This window comes from Pipistrellus hanaki (genome assembly GCF_964339955.1).
Source record: "Pipistrellus hanaki genome assembly, chromosome: 6".
NCBI lineage: Eukaryota > Metazoa > Chordata > Mammalia > Chiroptera > Vespertilionidae > Pipistrellus > Pipistrellus hanaki.
The window spans coordinates 74,226,486-74,247,245 of NC_140508.1; the positions used below are offsets into that span (position 1 = coordinate 74,226,486).

The window sequence follows — 20,760 nt, forward strand, 5'->3', positions numbered from 1 at the left end:
CATGTGCTCTAAATAAATGAGACATGTGAGTTTGACATGCTTGCTCTAGAGCATCCCTGTAATGAAAGGAAACGTTCTCTTCAAATTATGTACAAGATGCTCCAAAAAATGGAAGCATCCCAGACTACGCTGCTTCTGATGGGTCCTCTATTTCTATTTAAGGCTAATAGGGGAGGGACAAAGCTTTTAATCCAATATCCACATTCAAAGGGGTAAAGGGAGACCATTTTGCCTCTGGGTTATTGTAGCAGCATATTGGCAAACACACAGAACATTTCCTGTCCTTTTCCTTGGCAGACATTACTGAGCGATCACAGCATTCTATGCTATTGAATCTGAAATGAGCTTCATAGCCCTCAAATAGCATCCAAGCATACATTAGCAACTGATCAGAATTGGCACTTAATATAATTAACATATTTGGTATACTCATGGTAGACCTTAAATTGTTAGTAGTAAAGTAGCATTGCAAAATTATAAAGTTAATAATATATAGACAGCCCTAGCTGGTTTAGTTCAGTGGACAGAGCATCAGCCTGTGGACTGAAGGGTCCCAGGTTCGATTCCGGTCAAGGGCATGTACCACCTTGGTTGCAGGCATATCCCCAGTAGGAGGTGTGCAGTAGGCAGCTGATCAATGTTTCTCTCTCATCAATGTTTCTAACTCTCTATTCCTCTCTTTTCCCCTTACTCTTGGTAAAAAATCAATAAAAATTTATTTTAAAAAAAAGAAGAATATATAGACAATGATGTCACTCATAGTTCTAGTAGCCCTTATGCATAAGTAACACTATTTTGTAGTTCTTCTTCACTTTTAAATAAAATGTGTGGCTATAGAATATTTATGTTCAAGAGCCCTTAAAATAGCCTCATGCAGATAAGGAAACCTAGGAAGTCCTTGCCCTGATTCTCCATTGCGTAGACAGAGTTCGACAGAGAACAAGGTCTCTTGCCTCCTGGGTCAGTGACACTACCCTGTCTGCTCACATTCAGTAGTATTTTCTTTGAAAAGAAGGCAATTATTTCTCCATTGCACTCTGTGGCATCACTCCATTATGTAATCTTCGTTACAGATGTAACTCAGACGTTTTCCTGCTCATAATTTGTTTATGATTTTACTGTTCATCCTCCACTTTCACCCATGGGAGCAGGAGTTGTCTGTCTTGCTCACTACTGAATTCTTGTACTAATTATGGCACCTCACACCTACCAGATTTAGGAAACAGATACTGTTTTAAGTGAAAAGTGAGGCTGTGGTGTGCAGTGAGATCGTGAATGAGGCATGAAGGAGGAGGACTTGGGTTGGATGGAATTAAATGCCAAAACGTTGGCATGAGACCTGTGGTCCTCAAATACTGCAATGCCAGCCGCAGGGAGCTTGCAAACAATGCAGTCTTAAGGGTCCCACCTCTGAAAACTAAGACCTAGGAGGCCTGGAGTGTGGCTCAATAACCTGAATTTATATGTTTCCCATTCTGATGAGGGCCTGAAAGTGGGAACCTCTGATCTGTCTGGGACAGGGATTTGCAGGTTTGCAGGTACTGGGGTGGTATGAGATGGGATTTAATAGCTGGGGGAGGAGCAAAGTCAGCGCAGAGGAGAGCTGGGAGGAGAGGAGGAGGCCATGCTTAGAGGCTGGGAGCAGCAGGGCTGGTGCACGGAGGTGGGGGGGTGGGGTACAGGAACTGTCAGCCAATGGTGTCCCTTCTCTCTGCCCGTAGTGGCCCGGCACCGTGTGACCGTATGCACGGGGGACATCAAAGATGCCGGGACAGATGCCAGCGTCTACCTCTGCCTTTATGGTGACGAGGGGGACACGGGGGAGCGGCTGCTGTACACCTGCAAGAATAACGATGTGATGTTTCAGAAAGGCAACGTGAGTTGCAACAATGAGCCACCACTCCTCCCTGCCCTCACCCTCATCACCCCCATTCCCACTCCCTGCTCTGATTTGTTCTGATCTGCTCTGCTAAGCACAGCTGACGGCTGGTACTGAGCCATCTAAGAGGCTTGCTCTGGGTGAAGGGAGTGGGGACCTAACATGCCTGACACCCACGGGCTCAAGGACCATCCAGCTGGGGCTCTGGCTTTGGTGTTGGGTCCCAGGGGAACACTGTTTCACTGGCCTCACTGTCCTCCCTGTCCTCCCCCTCTGAAGGCCGATGAGTTCACCATTGAGTCGGTCACCATGCGGAAGGTGAGGCGGGTGAGGATCAGACACACAGGCATAGGCGGGGGCAAAGGCTGGTTCCTGGACCGGGTGCTGGTGAGAGAGGAGGGACAGCCTGAGAGCGACAATGTGGAGTTCCCGTGTCTCAGGTATGGGTTCTGCCTGCTTTTACTTTCCCAGCTTAGGTTATGGGCCCCAGTTCTGGGAAGACCCAGACCTACAAGCAGGACCAGGGAGCAAAACAGTGGCATAGGGAAGTAGTTGGTGCAGAAAGAGAGGACCCTGTTGATGGTGCTAGGCCCATCCCCACCCCACAGGTGATGGATGGCACAACAGTGTTCCTGTGTAGTGCTAGCATATGTGCTTAAGTTCTAAGATTTCAGCACTTTTTTAATGTTGAAATGTGACAACTTCAGAATTCAACTGAGAGTTAACTCAGAGAGTTACATGCTAAATCAAACTTTTGAATCAAAGGTGTTTATTTTTTATTTGGATAGCCTTCCAACACATCTCTTACCTGTTAATATCTTTCAGGACACCTTATTTTGTTTTAATTTCCTTTCCCCAGCTTACCAATGAGGTAAAGTTTCTTTTCTTTTTTTCCTTAAGTATTTGGATTTTTTTCATAGCCAGTTTGGGCTCCCACTGGCTTCTAGAAGTTCCTGTCAGAGACATTTTAAAAACAAAGAGCAATATTCCTGGGTCTCATTTGTGCTGTCAAGTTGGCCCCTGACATTCACCAGTAGCAACTTCTGGGAGGTGTACATAGTGACCTTAATTTGAGGCTTAGGATTGCTGGTCTTTGGAAGTCCCAGGTCCAGGCTAGTCTTGCACCTGTGAATGAGGTGCTGCACGCCCGAGCTCACTTCATTGGGGCTGGCCCAGGCTTCTGGGGCTGCACTGGGAGAGCCCAGCCATGAATGCACTACTCCTTCCCTGTCCATGCACTTACACGAGCGTGCGCGCGTGTGTGCGCGCACACACACACACACACACACACACACACACACACACACACACATACTCCAGGAGCCTAGGAATAGCAGTTTCCTAGCCATGGCAAGTCACTGAAACCTTTGTGTCCATCACAAAGGTCTCTAGAGTCTTCAAAATGTAGCCGCTATTACTATTACAAGAGATTACTTAGGCACATGGAGACACACTTGATCAAGATTCAAGTATCTTGTTTTTTTGTTGCCCTGGAGAACAACAAGGATGTCTCTTCTGCCCATCGTCCCATACCATAGACTAGGGGTGTCAAACTCAATCAGAGAAGGGGCCAAAATCTAAAATCCAGCCTAAATCGCGGGCCGAATGGTTTACTGAACAGTCATAAACTGACAATGTCATAAACTGACAGCGGAGTGCAGTGATGACAGCGCGGTGCGGGCCACATTGCAAGGCCTGGCGGGCTGGATTTGGCCCGCGGGCCTTGTGTTTGACACATGTGCCATAGACCATCTTGAGCACTGGGGCTAAGACAACCTGTGCTTGCAGATTGTCTGAATTCTCAGTTGGGTCTCTGTGCTCAGAGGGAACAGTGCTTTTTGGATGAATTCGCCCAGGGTCTTTGCTGGCCGAGGACCAGCAGAGAGCTGGGTTCACACCCCACGGTAGCTGCTAGATGAGTCACAATTATCCAGCCCCAGCCCTCAGATTCTCCTTGTTGGCAAATCTCGCCCACCCTTGAGGACTCAGATCAAAGCCCCCTCACCTCGACCTTTTCCCCTTTCCCTGAACTCCTGTTGCCATTACTTTGATCTAACATCCCTCCCTGTCTTCAGTGCCTCCGCCAGTCTACACTGTCTTCTTAACCAGACTGTAGGTCCTTAAAGGGCTGGGCTGTGTCTGTTATTTCCTCTGTCTTTTCCTCACCCCAGAGCCCTTAGCACAGTGCACACACAAGATGAGCTCGCAAGAAAAAGGTGGTTGTTTTGATGATAGTGATGTCCCAGAGGTTTTTGTGTTTAGGACAAACTTGTTTACCATAATTGCCAACGTCCCACATCGAGTGACCCTTCCACCTCTCCAGGCTCATCCACCAGCACCTACCCTTTAATAGCTGCATTCCATCCATACTGGCCTTCGGTCAGCTTATCCCAGCCTATATTGTTCCTTCTGGAATGTACCTGCTTTTCCTCTGGATAACTCCTGGTCCTCCTTGCCATCTCAGCCAAATATCACCTCCTCTGGGCAGTCCTCCCTCGCCAAAGATAGGATCCTTTGTTCTAGCTCTAGTGGAACCATTTTCCTTTGCTTGAGTTCAAAGTGTTGGCCTCTCTGGTGACTCTGCATAAATTGTGTGATGGTTGGTTGTCTCTCTGATCCCCTCAAAAAGCTAACAGCCCCTCATTTGCCCACCAGGTGGCTGGACAAAGATAAGGATGATGGGCAGTTGGTCCGAGAGCTTCTGCCCAGTGATAGCAATGCAACACTGAAGAGTAAGTTGTCCTGATGACCAGATGCTGGCTGGGCCGTGGGTGCAACAGGTGCCCTCCTCTGGCTACACAGAAGCAAGCCCTGGAGAAAGCACATGCTCCTCACTTCATCCCATGGAGAGGCACCGGGAGAATGGAGAGGAAGGGGCTCCAAGGGAGGATCTGAAAATCTGTCTGTCTGCGCTGTGCACACAGGCTCTTTGTGGCCTTGGGGGTGAGGCCACATTAGGATTTCACTCCTGGCTGGCTACTGGCCAGCTGTTGACTTCTTGAGCCAAACACATAAGCTTCCGAGGCTCCAGATCCTCACTTATAAAGCCGAGGTCAGAATACTTAGCAGTAATGCTGTGCATATAATGTACGAAGGGGTCGATGCTCCTTTGGCCTCAGATTCCTCACCCATCAAATGAGAAGTTGCTTTCCATCCTTTGCCTCTTACACGTTAGTGTTGCCTGCGTTGCTGTTCCTCGCACATTCACACTTGGTGGGGCAGGTCGAGCAGGTAGTAGAATTCAGCTGTTATAGATGAGGGGACCCCACAGGGATGAAGGGAGTCCTGTCCCAAGTCACAGCACTACTTAGAGAGAGCAAGAGCCCACCCCTGGTTGCAGGCCACTCTCCTGCTCCGTGGTGCCTCCTGCCGGCCCTGCACTAACCCCCTTTCTTCCTGCCTCGGACTGTTCAGACTACCGCTATCACATCAGCTTGAAGACAGGGGATCTCCCTGGGGCCAGCACCGATTCCACAGTCTTCATCAAACTCTATGGCGATAAATCTGACACCATCAAGCAAGACCTCCTTGTCTCTGACAACAACCTGAATGACTATTTTGAACGTAGCCGTGTGGATGAGTTTACCCTCGAGACCCTGAACATTGGAACTGTAAGTCTCCTTCCCAGGACCACATGACATCATCTCACCCACCCCCCTATATATGTCTATCTGATTGTGGCACACACACACACACACATGCCATTCATGTACACAAGGATGAACTTATTTTGAAGGGAAAAAATGCTCACGTATGGGTTAATGAGGTACACTGTTTTCCTGCTACGACCTAGAACAGCAGCAGATTTGTGAACAGTGGTGAAGCTTTCAGCATCTCTTTGGGGATGGAATGCATGTATTTAGTGTCTGTAGGTCAGCTGCAAAGAGACACCGAGTACCCATAACAGTGAGGTCAGAACTGACCTGGGCAATGTTCTAAATCTGGTGTTTTGGCACCAGACTCCTAGCTAACATCACCCCTCCAAACCATCACAGGGAGAATCTGGGGGCTGGAAGGGGCCTCAAAGGCTGTCTTATAATTCCATGTAATGTTAGAATTCCCAGTAAACAACATTTCAAAAAAAACCTAAAAGCAATTTGAACACTGAAGAGCCATGTGCATATAAGGATGGTAACATGATCATCTATGTTGCCTGTGGGCAAAGATGTTACAATTACAACATAAAATAGCAACGCCAGGGAAGTACTGAGTGCTACTGGAAAGAGGAAACATTCCCAGAACAAGAGGGCAGGAGGAATTGGACAGAGATGACAGCCTCCTGAGAGGCTGTCCACATAGTCTGTCACCCACAGGATGGATATGTCAGAAAGGAAATGCAGATGCACATATAACAGTGCATGTTTAAAACAAGTCAAAGCCCCATCAGTAACATGGCTACTGTGACTGTTTTCTTCCTTGCGAAGTCACCACATTATTTTTAAGTGTGTATTAAGTACCTGCCTAACATTGCTAACTACACACCAGAGCTTTCAAAGTTCATGCCACACCTGTTCCCCCACTTGCTTCTCATAACACCCCGTGGAGGTGAGCTGGACTAAAGAGGGAGCAGAGATTCCGGGCGGGAGAAGTGGTGCCCTTGCCCCCAGCTGGCCACTGACGGACAGGCCCAGGGCCCAGCCTCCTCCTGCTTAGCCTCCCTCTCCTGAGGAACTAGGGTGAGTCACAGTTTGTGCAGGTGTTTGGGGAGGCAGGGATGGAGGCATGGAGGTTTCTGGGCACTGGCTCCTTGCTCACCTGCAGCCTGGGTTTCCTTCCAGATCAACAGGCTGCTGATTGGGCACGATGGCACGGGCAGGGGTGCCAGCTGGTTCCTGGCCAGTGTGCAGATCCGCGTGCCCCGCCAAGGCAAGCAGTACACCTTCCCTGCCAATCGCTGGCTGGACAAGAACCATGCTGATGGGCGCCTGCAGGTGGAACTCTATCCCAGTGAGGTCGTGGAGATCCAGAAATGTATGGAGGGGCTAAGAGTGGGATGGCAACATCATTCCCCTGTGGGGTGGTTAGAGGACCGACCATGGGGCCATTTAGGTCTTATCTCCAAGGGGAAGATTGAGGGGAGAAAATGGGAGCTTCCCCTGGTACCATGTGTCCAGAAGGGAGGAGGGCTCATGGTACAGATGGGGAAACTGAGGAGTCAAAGGATGAAGCACTTAGTTCTGGGCCAAAGTCAGCACATGACTTTATAAGAAATGTACACTTTCAGCCCTGTGGATAGGAGGATGCAGTCCATGTCTTCTCCTGGGAAGACTGGCTGAGGAGATAAAGCTATTTGTTCATTCATTTATAATATGTAACTAGAGGACCGATGCACGAAAATTCATGCATTCAGGGAGGTTTCTCTGCTGGTCCTGTGTACTCTCACAGTCCAGAATAACCTTGGAGGATATCCACCTGCCAGCTAGGCCCACTCCCTGGGGGATCGGGCCTAAGCTGGCAGTCAGACATACCTCTGGTAGCCTGGGAGCCCTCCAGGGATGTTCAACAGATGGCTTAAGGGGAATGAGCCTAAGCTGCAGTGGGACAACCTTAGCGCTGCTGAGGAGGTGGGAGAGGCTCCCACCACTGCACCACTGTGCTCGCAGCTGTCAGCCTGGCTTGTGGCTGAGCGGAGCTCCCCCTGTGGGAGTGTACTGACCACCAAGGGGCAGCACCTGCATTGAGCATCTGCCTCTTGGTAGTCAGTGTGCATCATAGCTACGGGTCATTTCAGTAGTTCTACTGTTAGGTCCAATTTGCACATTACCCTTTTAGTATACAGGATGTTTCTCTGAGCCAGCACTGCCCTAGGTTCTGTGGGGGCAGCCATGAGCAAAACAGATGAAATTATATCCTCGTGGATTTCATATTCCACCAGGAGAGACAAACAATAAATATATATGGCCAAGTAAGAGTTGTGATGAAAAATGGCATGGGGGTAGGGCTTTTATGGACAGGGTAGTAACATCTGTAAATGAAGGTGAAGTTCAAGGTGACCTAGCCAACCATTGCACATAATGCAAGAGCCATAGGTCATGGTGGGGCTCAGAGAAGCAAGAGATTGTCGAGAGGGTTAGGAAGACAGTGGGACCAGAACCTGTGTTTCCTCACTTTCCTCAGCTTTGCGTTTCCACCTCTACCCTGAAGCAAGTGCACAAGGCTCACACCACAGGAAGCTTCCCTGAGAGGAGCCCCAAAACGAACTCACCTCTCTTTTCCAGAACCCTTTGTGTCTTTCCGTGTGTGCAATTTCTGTCCCCAACTAGCCTATAGGTTCCTTGAGGGCAGTGTCACACACACATGTTTTGTAATGGTACCCGCCAGTGTGAAGAATCAGCTCCTCCCCTCTTTTTATTAGAACTTGATTTCCAACAGAGTAATACCGATACTAGTTAACAACAGAAAGATAAAAACTCAGTGGTTCCCTTCCCCCTGTCCCAGCCCCCTTCTTTAGAGATAACTTTTCAATTACTTTAGCTTCCCTTTTTGCCATCTTTTTGTAAATTTCTCCTTTTTTCCTCTTTTTTTTTTTTGGTTGTTCCATTTCCTGGATTTCATGTTTTCTTCTTCTTTGATTTATTTCCTCATTTCACTAGAACACATTCTCTACTAGTAGCTCCTGGAGAAAAGGTACATGGAAGAGAAATGGTGAGACCTTGCAGGTCTACAAATGTGTTTCATCTATTCTCATAGTTTTTTTTTTTTAAATATATTTTATTGATTTTGGAGGAAGGGAGAGAGATAGAGAGTTAGAAACATCGATGAGAGAGAGTCATCGATCAGCTGCCTCTTGCACACCCCCTACTGAGGATGTGCCCGCAACCAAGGTACATGCCCTTGACCGGAATCGAACCCGGGACCTTTCAGTCCCCAAGCCGACGCTCTATCCATTGAGCCAAACCGGTTTTGGCTATTCTCATAGTTGATCGATAGTTTGGCTTGCTACAGAATTCTGAGTTTAGAAGGAATTTTTCTACCATTTTCTAGCTCCCTGTGTTCCAACTGAAAAGTCTGATGCCATTCTGTGATCCAACCCCTTAGGGTTATTTTTTTCTCTCTCTAAAAGCTTCTAGGGTCCTATTTTTATATCCTGCATTCTAAAACTTTATGATGTCGTCACTGCCTTTTGTGATTTAGTTTCATCCATGGTTCTTAGAACTCATGGGCTCCTTCCATCCAGAAGCATTTTTTAGTTTGGAGACTTTTTGTATTAGTTCTTTGACAACTGCCAACTCTCTGTTTCCTCTGTTTTCATTAGAACTGAACTCTTAGTAAGATATTGGACTTCCTCTGATTTTCTTACCCTTATATCATTTGTCATTTTGTTCTTTGGAAATTTCCTTTTTGTTCTTCAGAGCTGATCTTGACTATATCTTTGCTGTGGAATACTTTATTCCAGCTATCACATGCTAATTTCCAATAGCTTGTTCTTCGATTGCTCATTTTTATCTGACCTAATTTTGTATCAACCTGGCTGCTTATTGTTCTGAAAACCGAGGGTCATAATGGGGTTGGGAGTCCCCTTCATTCAGAATGCCAGCTTTTACTGCATCCCCTGTTATCAATGTGCTAGCCCACCTTCACTCCCAGCTGAGCCTGGTATTTCTAGTTCAACTTCTTCAGACTTGCAGCGAGTCCTCTTGCTTTCAGCCTCCAATTTCTCACATTGCCATGGTAATGAAAGATCCTCGTCTTGTTGAAAATAAGTCTTTACTTTAAAAAAAGTCATGATATTGTCTTACAGCATTGCTGAAAGGGCAAGTCTTAAAATAGTCACTGAAAAAATATGGCCTCATAGTTCTGAAGGCATTTGGCTCGCCATGGGAAGCGCCCTCTAGTGGTGTAGACCTGTAACACATTTCCACCCTCAAATAGCTTGATGAATTACTCCTTTAACTTTTAAAAGATATATAACTTTCTCTCCTTAAATGTATATGTTGTTATCACCTGAGAGATACATATATTTAAACAAAAATTGTAATTTCAACTCTTTGTCCTTTACTGAAAAAAAGAAACAAACAGCCTTGCTGCTTCTGCCTCGTGGTGTGCGCCCAGGGGGAGGCACAGCAGAGAGTGCCTGACTACTCCACATTCCTGTACTGACTACTCCACATTCCTGGTGCCGGAGGACGCATGTGGTGCAGTGGGCAACTGGGTTTTGGAGTCTGATTGATTGGCTTTGCCACTCCAGACACCTACTCAATTCCTCTCTGCCTCAGTTTGTCCACCTGTAAAATGGGGATGATAGTATCTACACATGACATTGATGAGATTAGATGAGATAATGCCTGTGAAGCACCAGACACATGGCACAGGCCTGGGAAATATTTTTGTTACCATCATTGCTGTTGTTGCAATTACCTAATGTCCTATTTCTCCCCCGCATGCCCATCCAGTGGTCCACTACGAGGTTGAAGTTTGGACAGGAGATGTGGGTGGCGCAGCCACCACTGCCCGAGTCTACATACAGATCTATGGCGAGAAAGGCAAGACGGAGGTGCTCTTCCTCTCCAGCCGCTCGAAAGTCTTTGAGCGGGCATCCAAGGACACGTTCCAGGTGTGTGTGGGGAAGGCAGCGGAAGCCCAGGGGATGCCTAGAAATGAAGGGATTGGACTAGATCAGTGGTTCTCTGGCTTCTTATTAGAATCACTTGGGGAGCTTTAAGGAAAAACTGGTCCATTCCCTGATCAGTTAAATGAGAAATTTATGGGGATTTTTTGAAAAGCTCAACTAGTGATACTAGTGTGCTGCCAATTCTGAGAACCATGGGAGTAGATAAATCTAATTTAGCAAAATACGGCACTAGTCCCATCATTTCTCAGCCCGGTGGCCTCTGATTCCACAGCTCTGTTGGCCTGAAGGCAGGGCTATGCTTCCCAGGCAGGATACTGGGAGGCCTGGGGGTCTCCTCGTTGTGCTTTGAGTGCCCTTGGTCTCCCCTTTGAGTAGAGAAGAAAAGAGATGAGGATATGGGCATATTGTTAGCAGGAGAGAAATATGCAAGGATGGTGCTCATTGGGGGACATTTGTAATTTTGATATGAGACGTGTGTGTGTGTGTGTGTGTGTGTGTGTGTGTGTGTATGTGTGTAGGGAGCATGATCAGGCTGGTGTTTTGTGTGTGTTTGTGAGACACAAGCCTCACTGCGTCCAGCCCCTCCATGCACTGCTGAAGAGGTGGCAGTCCTAGCCTTGGACCTCTCTGAGCCTCAGATTTTCCACCAATTCAAATCTAGCTTTATAATGCCTGTCTGGCCTGCTTCACAGTTCTTGGAAGGATCAAAATAGTCAATGTCAGGGAAAGTGTTTGGGAAACTGACCAGTCATGGAGATGTGACCGAGTGGTACATCGTCTGGATGCAGACCTACTGGCTGGGTGAGGCAGATGCATCACAGCTGGCAGATAGGTGGGAAGAGGGGACCAGAAGTGGGCCTCCCTGGGGAGGTTGATAACATGGACACTGTGACCTGGGAAACACTGGAGAGGAAATCCAAGGTGCTGAGGAAGGAACTAAGCAGGTCCAGAGCCCATCCCTTAAGTAGGAGAGAGAGAGAGGGAGAGAGAGAGAGAGAGAAAAGAGAAGAGAAAAAGCAGGGAGATGAGATCATCTTGACCATCTCAGGGGTTTAGATGGAAATACATTTGGGTGGAGGGTGGGACTTGCGAGAGGTCCTGGAAGGTGGGCTGAGAAACAAGGCTGGGTGTGTAGGAGAGAGGGAGCTGGTGGAAACTCTGAGCTTTGAGGCCTGGGATTTTCCATCTGTGACTCTGCACCAAGCCTGTGCCTGGCTCTGCATGGGAGGTGGGAGGACACCAGGGACCACCCCAGCCACCGCTCCCCTCTTTGCACAGCTGGAGGCAGTTGACGTGGGGGAGGTCTTCAAGATCCGACTGGGGCACACGGGCGAGGGCTTCTCGCCGAGCTGGTTCGTGGACATGCTGTGGCTGCGGCACCTGCTGGTGCAGGAGGTGGAGCTCACCCCCGAGGAGGAGGAGCAGAAGAAGAAAGAGGAGGACAAGCTGCAGAGGCTGCTCAAGAAGGAGCGGCTGAAAGCCAAGCTGCAGAAGAAGATGAAGAAGAAGAAGGGCAGTGACGAGGAGGGTGAGGGGAGCGAGGAGGAGTCCTCGTCGGAGGAGTCCTCCTCTGAAGAGGAGGAGGAGGAGTCGTCTGAGGAGGAGGAGGAAGAGGAGGAGTTTGGGCCGGGGATGCAGGAGGTGATTGAGGAGTACAAGTTCGATGTCAACCGCTGGCTGGCCAGGGGCAAGGAGGACAATGAAATTGTCTTGGAGCTGGCACCCTCTGGCCGGTCAGGTCCTACGCGTAAGCCTGAGCAAGGGTCAAACAGCGTCTCCCCCCCCCCCCCCCCCCACACACACACACAACACAAGGGAGCCCAGGGAGGCGCCTAGCTCTCCTCTCACATGGAAGCCCCATAGGTGGGCACCCAAATAACTCTCCTGACATGTGTCTTAAATGCCACCATGGACAGTTCCCATCTGGGGTTAGCATTGCATTTGTCCCAGGGCTCTCAGGAGTCGTTGACTTAGAGGAGCCTTGATATAACTCAGTGTTGGGGATATAAAGTAGGAGGGCTGCACAGGGTGAGTTTTCCCAAAACTATGACTTCTTGGGATTTTGGGGGGCGGGGGGGGGGAGTCTTGGGTGGAGAGGAAGGGCAAATTCTGTTACAAGTTAGTGTAGATGTGGAGGTATCTGTAGTCACTTCTAGCTTCCACCATCTACCTGGATACAAGAGACTGAGCCTCAGGCCCACTCAGAGGCCCGTGTGTCCTCAATGCTGTGTCTTTCTCTGTCTCCAGTCAACACCTACCAGGTCCAGGTTATCACAGGGACTGTTCCCAAGGCTGGCACCAGTGCCAACGTCTTCCTGACCATCTTTGGCGAGGAGTACGGGGACACAGGGGAGCGTCCCCTGAGGTATTCAGACAACTCCAGCAAGTTCCAGCCGGGTCAGGTAGGGTATGGGCTTTCTGGCCATTGGGCGGGTGATTGGGACTCAGACAGAAGGAGCCCCCTGGTGATTCCCAAGCCCCTCTACCCACAGTGACTGCTGGGTCCAGGAGTGAGCTTTGTTCAGTCCAACAAGGTGTTCTGGTGGTGCCTCCTTTGTAAGAACCAACGCTTTCTATAAGAAAGGCAGAGGTGGGGGTCCAGTTCCATGACCCCACAGGAACTATCGGAGGGTAGCAGACACTCAGTGCTAAGTGGGTGGAGCAGAGATTCAGGAAGGAAGTGTGACCATAAGATGGCACTTTGAGGGACACTTGGTGGGAAGGAGAGATGTAAACGGCCTTGATGATGAGTATGGCATAGATGTCCAAAGATGTCAGTGAGAGGTGCTCTCTGGAGATAGGACCTCATGACAAAGATGTGAGGTAGAGATGTGGAAGGCCAGTTTGAGGATACTCAGAAAGAGTCTTCCTACAGGGCTGTGCTTAAGGCTGAGCCATGGTGAGCACTGCCTCTGGGAAGCTTGATGAAACCAACCTAGGGGTGGAGAAATGAGGTTTTTGAAAGACACACTGAGAACTGTATCCTGAAGTTACAAAAACTTTTAGCATTGAAAGAAATGTTTCTTGGGCCTGGGATGCAGGAGGTGATTGAGGAGTACAAGTTCTTTGTATAGTGGAAAGCATGAAAAATACAGCTGCCACCTTTGTCCTTAGAAATCTCACAATATCCTCTGTTGAGAAGACTGTCTCTCACCTCACCTTTTCCATTCCTGTCCCCATTCTAAGCCTTAGAGGAGACCTCATCCTCAGGTTTCCTCATCCACACAGAGAAAGATAGAAAGAAATCAAATTATTTAAAATACTTTCAGCCTCATCACTGATTTATTTCAGAGATTCCTGGTTTTTCTCCTTTCCCATGACTTAAGGGTCATGGCTTATTTCTGTTTCAGTACTTTTCTTGAAGAAATTATGGCCACTATGATCTGGGATTAAAGAGTTTTTAAAAATGATAGTTAAGAAGACCCAATTCACTTAGTGTTGTCTATCTCCTGCTTCCTCCAGCATATACATACACTCATCCACATTCAATCTTCCCACCTCAATAGGGAGCAAGTCTAATACTTCTGTTTCTGTAAATCACTTTGGATTTACACTTTGGCTCCTAGCAGGTACTTAATTAAAATGTGTAGCTGAAGGAGTTTATGCACACATGTACACGCACAGCAGATATCCAAGCAGCAGTTCACACTCCCCCCCCCCCCCCCCTGCACCAAACACATCCCACAACATAAATCCATGTGCCTCTTGCTGGTTTGGGTCTCACAGCAGCCTCAGATCCTGGGACAGTGAAGCTGATGCAAGGTGGGGTGGGTACCACCCTCTGAGTGCTACCCTGGCCCTTCCCAGACAGACACTTTCACCGTCTCTGCCATTGACCTGGGGGCCCTGACCAAGATTCGGATTCGTCATGACAATGCGGGCAACAAAGGATGGTTCCTGGATAGAGTAGACATAACTGACATGAACACTGAGAGCACGTGAGTGGGGCTGGAGGGGAAGGAGGACAGGTCATGCCTGCCACTAAGATAGTCTTGGAATGAGGGCTGAGGGTGGGGTGGCTGTGATGCCTGAGGGTGAGGGTGGGGTGGCTGTGATGCCTGAGGGTGGGGGTGGGGTGGATGTGATACCTAAGGGTGGAGGTAGTGGGGGCTGTAATGTAGGTTTAATCCATGTAACTGCTAGATGGGCATTGCCTCCCTCCCTTCCCTCTCATTGGGCAGCCCCTGGCATTCCTTGCCATCTCAGGTAACAGTCTGATAGAACCAATCCAGTTCTTTTTTTTTTTCTTTTTTCCTTTTTTAAAAATATATTTTATTGATTTTTTACAGAGAGGAAGGGAGAGAGATAGAGAGCTAGAAATGTCGATGAGAGAGAAACATCGACCAGCTGCCTCTTGCACACCCCCTACCGGGGATGTGCCCGCAACCAACGTACATGCCCTTGACCGGAATCGAACCTGGGACCTTTCAGTCTGCAGACCGACGCTCTACCACTGAGCCAAACCGGCTTCGGCCCAATCCAGTTCTTGAGATCAACTCAGAAAGTTGGGTTTTCCTTCCCTGCCAGACCATCACTGGCCCACTCTCCATGGCCAGACTTAGTCACCTATATGTCTCTCCAGGTACATTGTTCTAAGGTTCTAGGTCACCTGTAACAGCCAGGTAGTAAATATTTTAGGCTTGGGCACCACTTGGTCTCTGTCACACCTGCCTGACCTTTGCAGGAGGAAAGCAGCTGTGGATGATTCCTAAATGAGGGGCCGTGGCTGTGTTTCAGTAAAGCTTATGGACACCGAAAATGGAATGTCATGTAATATTCATGTGTTGCAAAATATCATTGTTCTTTAGATTTACTCCCAACCATTTAAAAATGTAAAATCCATGCTTCATATATAGAATGTACATAAGCAGGTGGTGGGCAACTTTGGCCCTCAGGCCCACTGAGAGCTAGGTTGGAAAGGGAGATCTTTCCTCCCAACAGGTGAAGGAATCACCCCCAAGGAAAGTAAAACTATAGCCCCAGAATCAAATTGTGCCAGAACCAGGACCATAACTTCAGACCATCAGTGATGAATGTGCTATGCAGTATTTCTAGCAATAGACCACATTCCCTCTTGGGATGTGCTGGAGGCAGCGGGGAAAGCAAGGAAGATCCTACGTGTGTGTTGTTGCTGCCCAGGGCCTGCCAGTGCCTGGGATGTGATGGACATTCAATAAAAACACATTTGTTGATATGTAAGCAACTTCTTGGCCTTTAGCCTGGTGTCTCAGGGAGCATGCCCTCTTCCTGGCTCCCCTCTATGCAGGGTAGGGGGTAAGGAGGCTCACCCCTCTTCCTACCTCCTTCTTGCCCCATAAGCTCAAGAGCTTGCTCCAAATGGGAACACTAAGGCACATCTACATGGCCTAGCATATAGGTTTCTATGAGGTCATCATGATGGTGCCAAAGAGCCATTAGACAACCCCATGCTGAGATCCAGAGTCCTGACCTGGGGTAGGTTCTCTTCCAGGAACTGGCCAGGTTGCCCTGAACAAGTTGCTCCATCCTCATGGCCTTTCATTTGCTCTTCGGATAAATGGGCTTATTGATGCCAGCCCAGCTTACTTCTCCAGATGTTCTGAAAATCTAATTGTCCTGATCATTTTAAGCTGGAAAGGATAAAGTGTTGCAAAAAAAAAACCCAAAACATAGGGACAGGGACAAACTGAGCATTGCTGCTTCCTCTTTCAGCTCTGTTAGGGGCAGTTAAATCTGTTCCATTGATTTAGCATTTCTGGGCAAGCCCAGCAATCTTTAAATTATTGTAGCTTTATAATCTCTTTTTAATATCTGTCACTACTTGGCCTCTTTCATCGTTCTTCAAAAATATTAGCTAGTCTTACCTTTTCACATCAAGTCATGTGATTTGAATAAAACTATTGGAATTTTGATTGTTATGCCATTAAATGTATGTATGAGGAACTGCATATTTAGAATATTAAGTGCTACCCACAACGTACATTTCCATTAACCCAAGAGTTCCTTTAGGTATCTCAGTAATGCTTTACAATTTTCTACACACTGCTGCTACACATTCCTGTTAAGTTTACAACCAAATATTTTAGTTTTATCACTCTTTGGAATGGAACCCCCTCATTACTCATCTTTCTTCCTCCCCATCCTTTTTCTTTTTTCCTTCCTTTCTCCACTCCTTGCTCCCCTCATCGCCTCCTCTTTCTTACCCTCCTTTCTTGTTGTGTGTTTACATGTCTTTGTTTCCTTGTATTGAAGCAACAATAAGGGTTCAGTGTGCAACCCTCTCTGCTAAAGTAGCCTGGCTAACAGACTAGCTTGAGAAAGGGTTGGAGCAGTCCCCAGGAGCCTCTCTTCTCTAGATGCCTCCAATATGAGCCTGATTGAGGGTCAGCTGTGTCCCAGGTTCAACACAGCATTTTCAATTGGTTGTCTGGAGACTTGTCTCCACATTTGCTCTCTGCAAAAGGTGAGTGACACTGCTGGGGTGATTACCAGGCTAGGTAGGATGGGGGCAATGCCTTGGAAGGCAGACAGGGGAGCATTTGGGATCCCCACGAAGGGCCTCTCATTTCTCAGCCCAGGACTACTCCTTCATGAGACCTTTCCACGGAGATATCCCCAACCTCTCCTCATTCCCCATCCCCACAGGTACTACTTCCCATGCCAACGCTGGCTGGCACTGGAGGAGGATGATGGCCAGCTGTCCAGAGAGCTGTTGTCAGTGGATGAGTCCGTTGTGCTGCCGCCGAGCGACGAGGACGAGGCGGGTGGGGGTGGCGGTGAAAACAACGCCCTCGACAACATGGGCTTGGAGCAGAAAGGTTTCCTCAACTAGGGCTTATTTCTTCCATCCAGCAACCCTCCCCTTTACCTCTGCCCCATCTGAGGTCTCCACCTCCCCTCCTTCCCCTGTGAACTCTGGATACGTCTTCCTCTGGCTTTCTATCTGTACTGCCCTCTCATTCTTTCATGGCAAGAATGAGGAGGTGGGTGAGCATATTCATACATGTCCGGTGTAAGGCTGAGTATGTACAGACAGGTATGGAATGAAATAGGACAGGATAGGATAGATTAGGATAGGATAGGATAGGATAGAATAGGATAGGATAGGATAGCATAGGATAGGATAGATAGAATAGCTGGTTCTGAGTAAGCCAAGCATATTTGAGGCCCTCAATACAATTTTGTCAAGAAAAGGAATGAATTTTGAAGAGTTCTGTGATGTTTGTGCTCCATTCCTTGCAACTCAAATCCCCCAAAGTCTTCTAAACCTAGAGTAGTCAGACTGAGGTTTCTGGATGATGAGCCTCTGACCCTCACAGTCACCCAAGTCTCCCCTAAGCATCCTACAACTTTATTGGTTGAGGGTTTCCAGTGTGAGTTGGAGGTAAGAGAGACCTCATCTCTGCCTTCAGGATGTTTCCAGAGTAAAGGAACACATCCTGCAAGCACAGAGATTCATAGGAATGGTCAACATGAACATAGAAACACACTCAGTATGTTTCTCTCTCCTTCCTGCAGGGGAGGAGCAATCTGCCACTCACTTCTCCACACTCCTCTCCTGCAGATAAATCTACCACATTCCAAGTGACCATAAAGACTGGGGACAAGAAGCAGGCAGACACAAAAGCCAATGTCTTCATCACGCTCTTTGGTACACAAGACGACACTGGTAAGAAAACAATGCAGGTCTGAGGTTCACCCACATTATCCCCAGAGAGAGTGGAAGACTCAGCAGAATGTTCCAGAATGGTCCTTCATCCCTCCCCCCGCCCCCCCTTTTTTTTTAAATCACTTTAAGAATTCCCCTTTATTGTTTTATTGTATTTTATTATGGGAAGAGCACTTAGCATGCGATCTATCCTCTTAAATGTTGTATATGCAAAACATTATTGTTGGCTATAAGTATGTGTTATACGGCAGATCTCTAGGGCTTATAATCTCACTAATCTGAAACTTTATCCCAGTTGATTAATAATTCCCCGCCTACCCCTTTTGGCATTTGAGGAAACCAAGCCTCAGAAAATTAAACAATTTGCCCAAGGCTGCCCAGATGTTAAGTGGCAAAACCAGGCATTGGACCAAGGTCTGTCTGTTAGGAGTCTGTGAATATCAGAAGACTTCTTACCTGGAGAGGGCTCAGAGCTGGGACTTACAGGGGTAAAGGAACTTGAAGACAATGTAGTACATGCTGAAGCAGGAGGGGATGGCGATGATATTGAGACCACCTCAGATTTCAGACTGATGCCACAGCCCAGGTCCCAGGACAGATTGTATATGTGAGATGGCTGGTGGGGAGCATTGGAAGCCATGCCTTCCACATTTCCCACCCTTCAGGGGAGCCCTTGTTTCCCCAGGGAACACGGGAGGGTGGCTTTGTCACTGGATTCTCCCCAGGTATAGAGACGTGAGGGGTATGGAAGGAGAGCAGCATTGACTTAGGGCCCCATCACTTTCTCTTGGATGATCTCAGACAAGGCATCTGGCCTCTGGGTGTGTCTCCTTTTTTTCAAATACAAACTGGAAGCAAACATACATACCTCAGAGGGTTATTGGGAAGCTCAATAAAAAGATACACACCAAAGGTGCCCAGTGGGTGGTAATTGCACAGTCTAAAATTGATGAAAACTCAAATGTTGGTCATTATGAGGAAAGACTAAAAGGGTTGGGCAGATTAGGTTTGAAAGGTCTCAGGGCCAGCCAGTCATGTTGAGGTCATTTGATTGGCAGGAATGAGCCTCCTGAAAGCTTCCAAGACCAACAGCACCCCATTTGAGAGGGGCAATATCGATGTCTTCACAGTGGAGGCACTGGACCTGGGAGATCTATGGAGAATCAGGATCGGCCATGACAACTCAGGTCTGACTTCCCTCCCTCTGCTCCCTGCTAAGAACTTAGTGACCACAGACAGGTCCCCGTGGGTGTCTAGGAAAGAATCCGGGGGAAATTTGGATGTTACCTGCCTTTCATAGTTACACCACTTCCTAAATCCCTGCAGCCGGGTAGAGCCCTGGCTGCATGCAAGATTCTGATCTAATTGGTCTGGGATGGGGTCTGGATACTGATGATTTAAAATACTTTCCTTAAACCCCCACCCCATTAATTTTAATGTGCCATCAGATTTGAGAATCCCTGATCTGGCTCAGTGGCTCTGAAATTTGAGTTGGTATCAGAACCACCTGGAGGACTTATTAAAACACAGATTTCTAGGTCCCATCCCCAGAGTCTTTGATTCGGCAGTTCTGGGTGGGGCCCAAGAGTTCATATTTCTCACATGTGATACTGAGGCTGCTGGTGTGGGGATCCCACTCTGAGAACCACTGATCTAGCCAATCCTTTCCAGAAGCCACTAACACTACTGCTAAAGGATGTGCCCAACTTTGTTCTTTCTCCGTAAAATTGGACTCATTTACTTGGTTTTCAAATCATGTCTTCTATGCCCACAGAAGGAGGCCCTCCTCTTAGCACCTGGGGCTAAGAGACTGGGTTCTCTGTTTGGCTGCTATGGCTTTTATTAAGCCTGAGCTCTCCTTTTCCCAGGAAGAAACATTGATCCTTCACTGATTTCCCTTCCCATCATGAATCACAAACTGAGGCCAGTGAGCTGCCATGGGGTGAAATGATGAAGTCCTTATTAACACAGTCTCTTTCTGGCACCTCTGGGTTCCCTGTTTGGAGTGCCTTCCACCCTGGACAGCGTCCTTGCTTCCCTCCCCTCAGACTCTGCCCTCCTGTCATCTCTTCTCCATGCTCCTTTGCTCTTGCTAATGTCACTGACAGCAGCCTGGCGTGTGACCCAGTGTTTTTACAGGCATCATTTGTGCAATGCTGTGTGCAAAAGGGATGACACATTCACGGTGGAGCTGTAGGCATCAGCCATTGAGTAGAGAAGGACGCTTGGAGACCCTGACATTATGGATAGGAAACCACCATATCAAAGTCCTTGATGGGTTCTGTGTCTCCTCTCCCTACCTCTAGGCAGGAATCCAAGCTGGTTTGTAGAGTGGGTAGAGGTGGACGCCCCATCTCTTGGAAAGAGCATGACGTTCCCCTGTGGCCGCTGGCTAAGCAAGAATGAAGATGACGGGGCCATCGTCAGGGACCTCTTCCACGAGGAGCTTCAGACGAGGCTGTACACACCATGTAAGAAACACACACATCAAGACTGGCCCTGTTTCCAGATCCCATCACCCACCCTTGCAACTCAGTTCTAATCCCTCTTCCAGTGTCCACTCTGGGCCAGGCTGACCTAGGAGACTGAGTCTTTTGCTCCTTTTCCAAACTCTCTGGGTCCTGTGAAGGCTGTGGGCTTAGCCCTGGACCCAGGAAAGAA

The 20,760-nt window shown here is 48.2% G+C and overlaps 1 protein-coding gene across 2 annotated transcripts in view; it reads left to right on the top strand.

Annotated features, from left to right (window-relative positions):
• LOXHD1 (lipoxygenase homology PLAT domains 1) overlaps positions 1 to 20,760 on the top strand; it is a 93,184-nt gene that overhangs the window by 38,922 nt on the left and 33,502 nt on the right. The window contains exons 13-25 of one of the 2 annotated variants that reach the window (XM_084887503.1): positions 1,722 to 1,876; positions 2,159 to 2,319; positions 4,535 to 4,611; positions 5,294 to 5,490; positions 6,658 to 6,850; positions 10,273 to 10,433; positions 11,730 to 12,198; positions 12,699 to 12,853; positions 14,259 to 14,389; positions 17,076 to 17,248; positions 17,995 to 18,099; positions 19,158 to 19,286; positions 20,406 to 20,570. In XM_084887503.1, the coding sequence (XP_084743629.1) occupies positions 1,722 to 1,876; positions 2,159 to 2,319; positions 4,535 to 4,611; positions 5,294 to 5,490; positions 6,658 to 6,850; positions 10,273 to 10,433; positions 11,730 to 12,198; positions 12,699 to 12,853; positions 14,259 to 14,389; positions 17,076 to 17,248; positions 17,995 to 18,099; positions 19,158 to 19,286; positions 20,406 to 20,570 (2,271 nt within the window). Of the gene's footprint in view, positions 1 to 1,721; positions 1,877 to 2,158; positions 2,320 to 4,534; positions 4,612 to 5,293; positions 5,491 to 6,657; positions 6,851 to 10,272; positions 10,434 to 11,729; positions 12,199 to 12,698; positions 12,854 to 14,258; positions 14,390 to 17,075; positions 17,249 to 17,994; positions 18,100 to 18,286; positions 18,588 to 19,157; positions 19,287 to 20,405; positions 20,571 to 20,760 lie in introns of those variants that run through there. The other variant, XM_084887499.1, reaches the window with a different exon arrangement.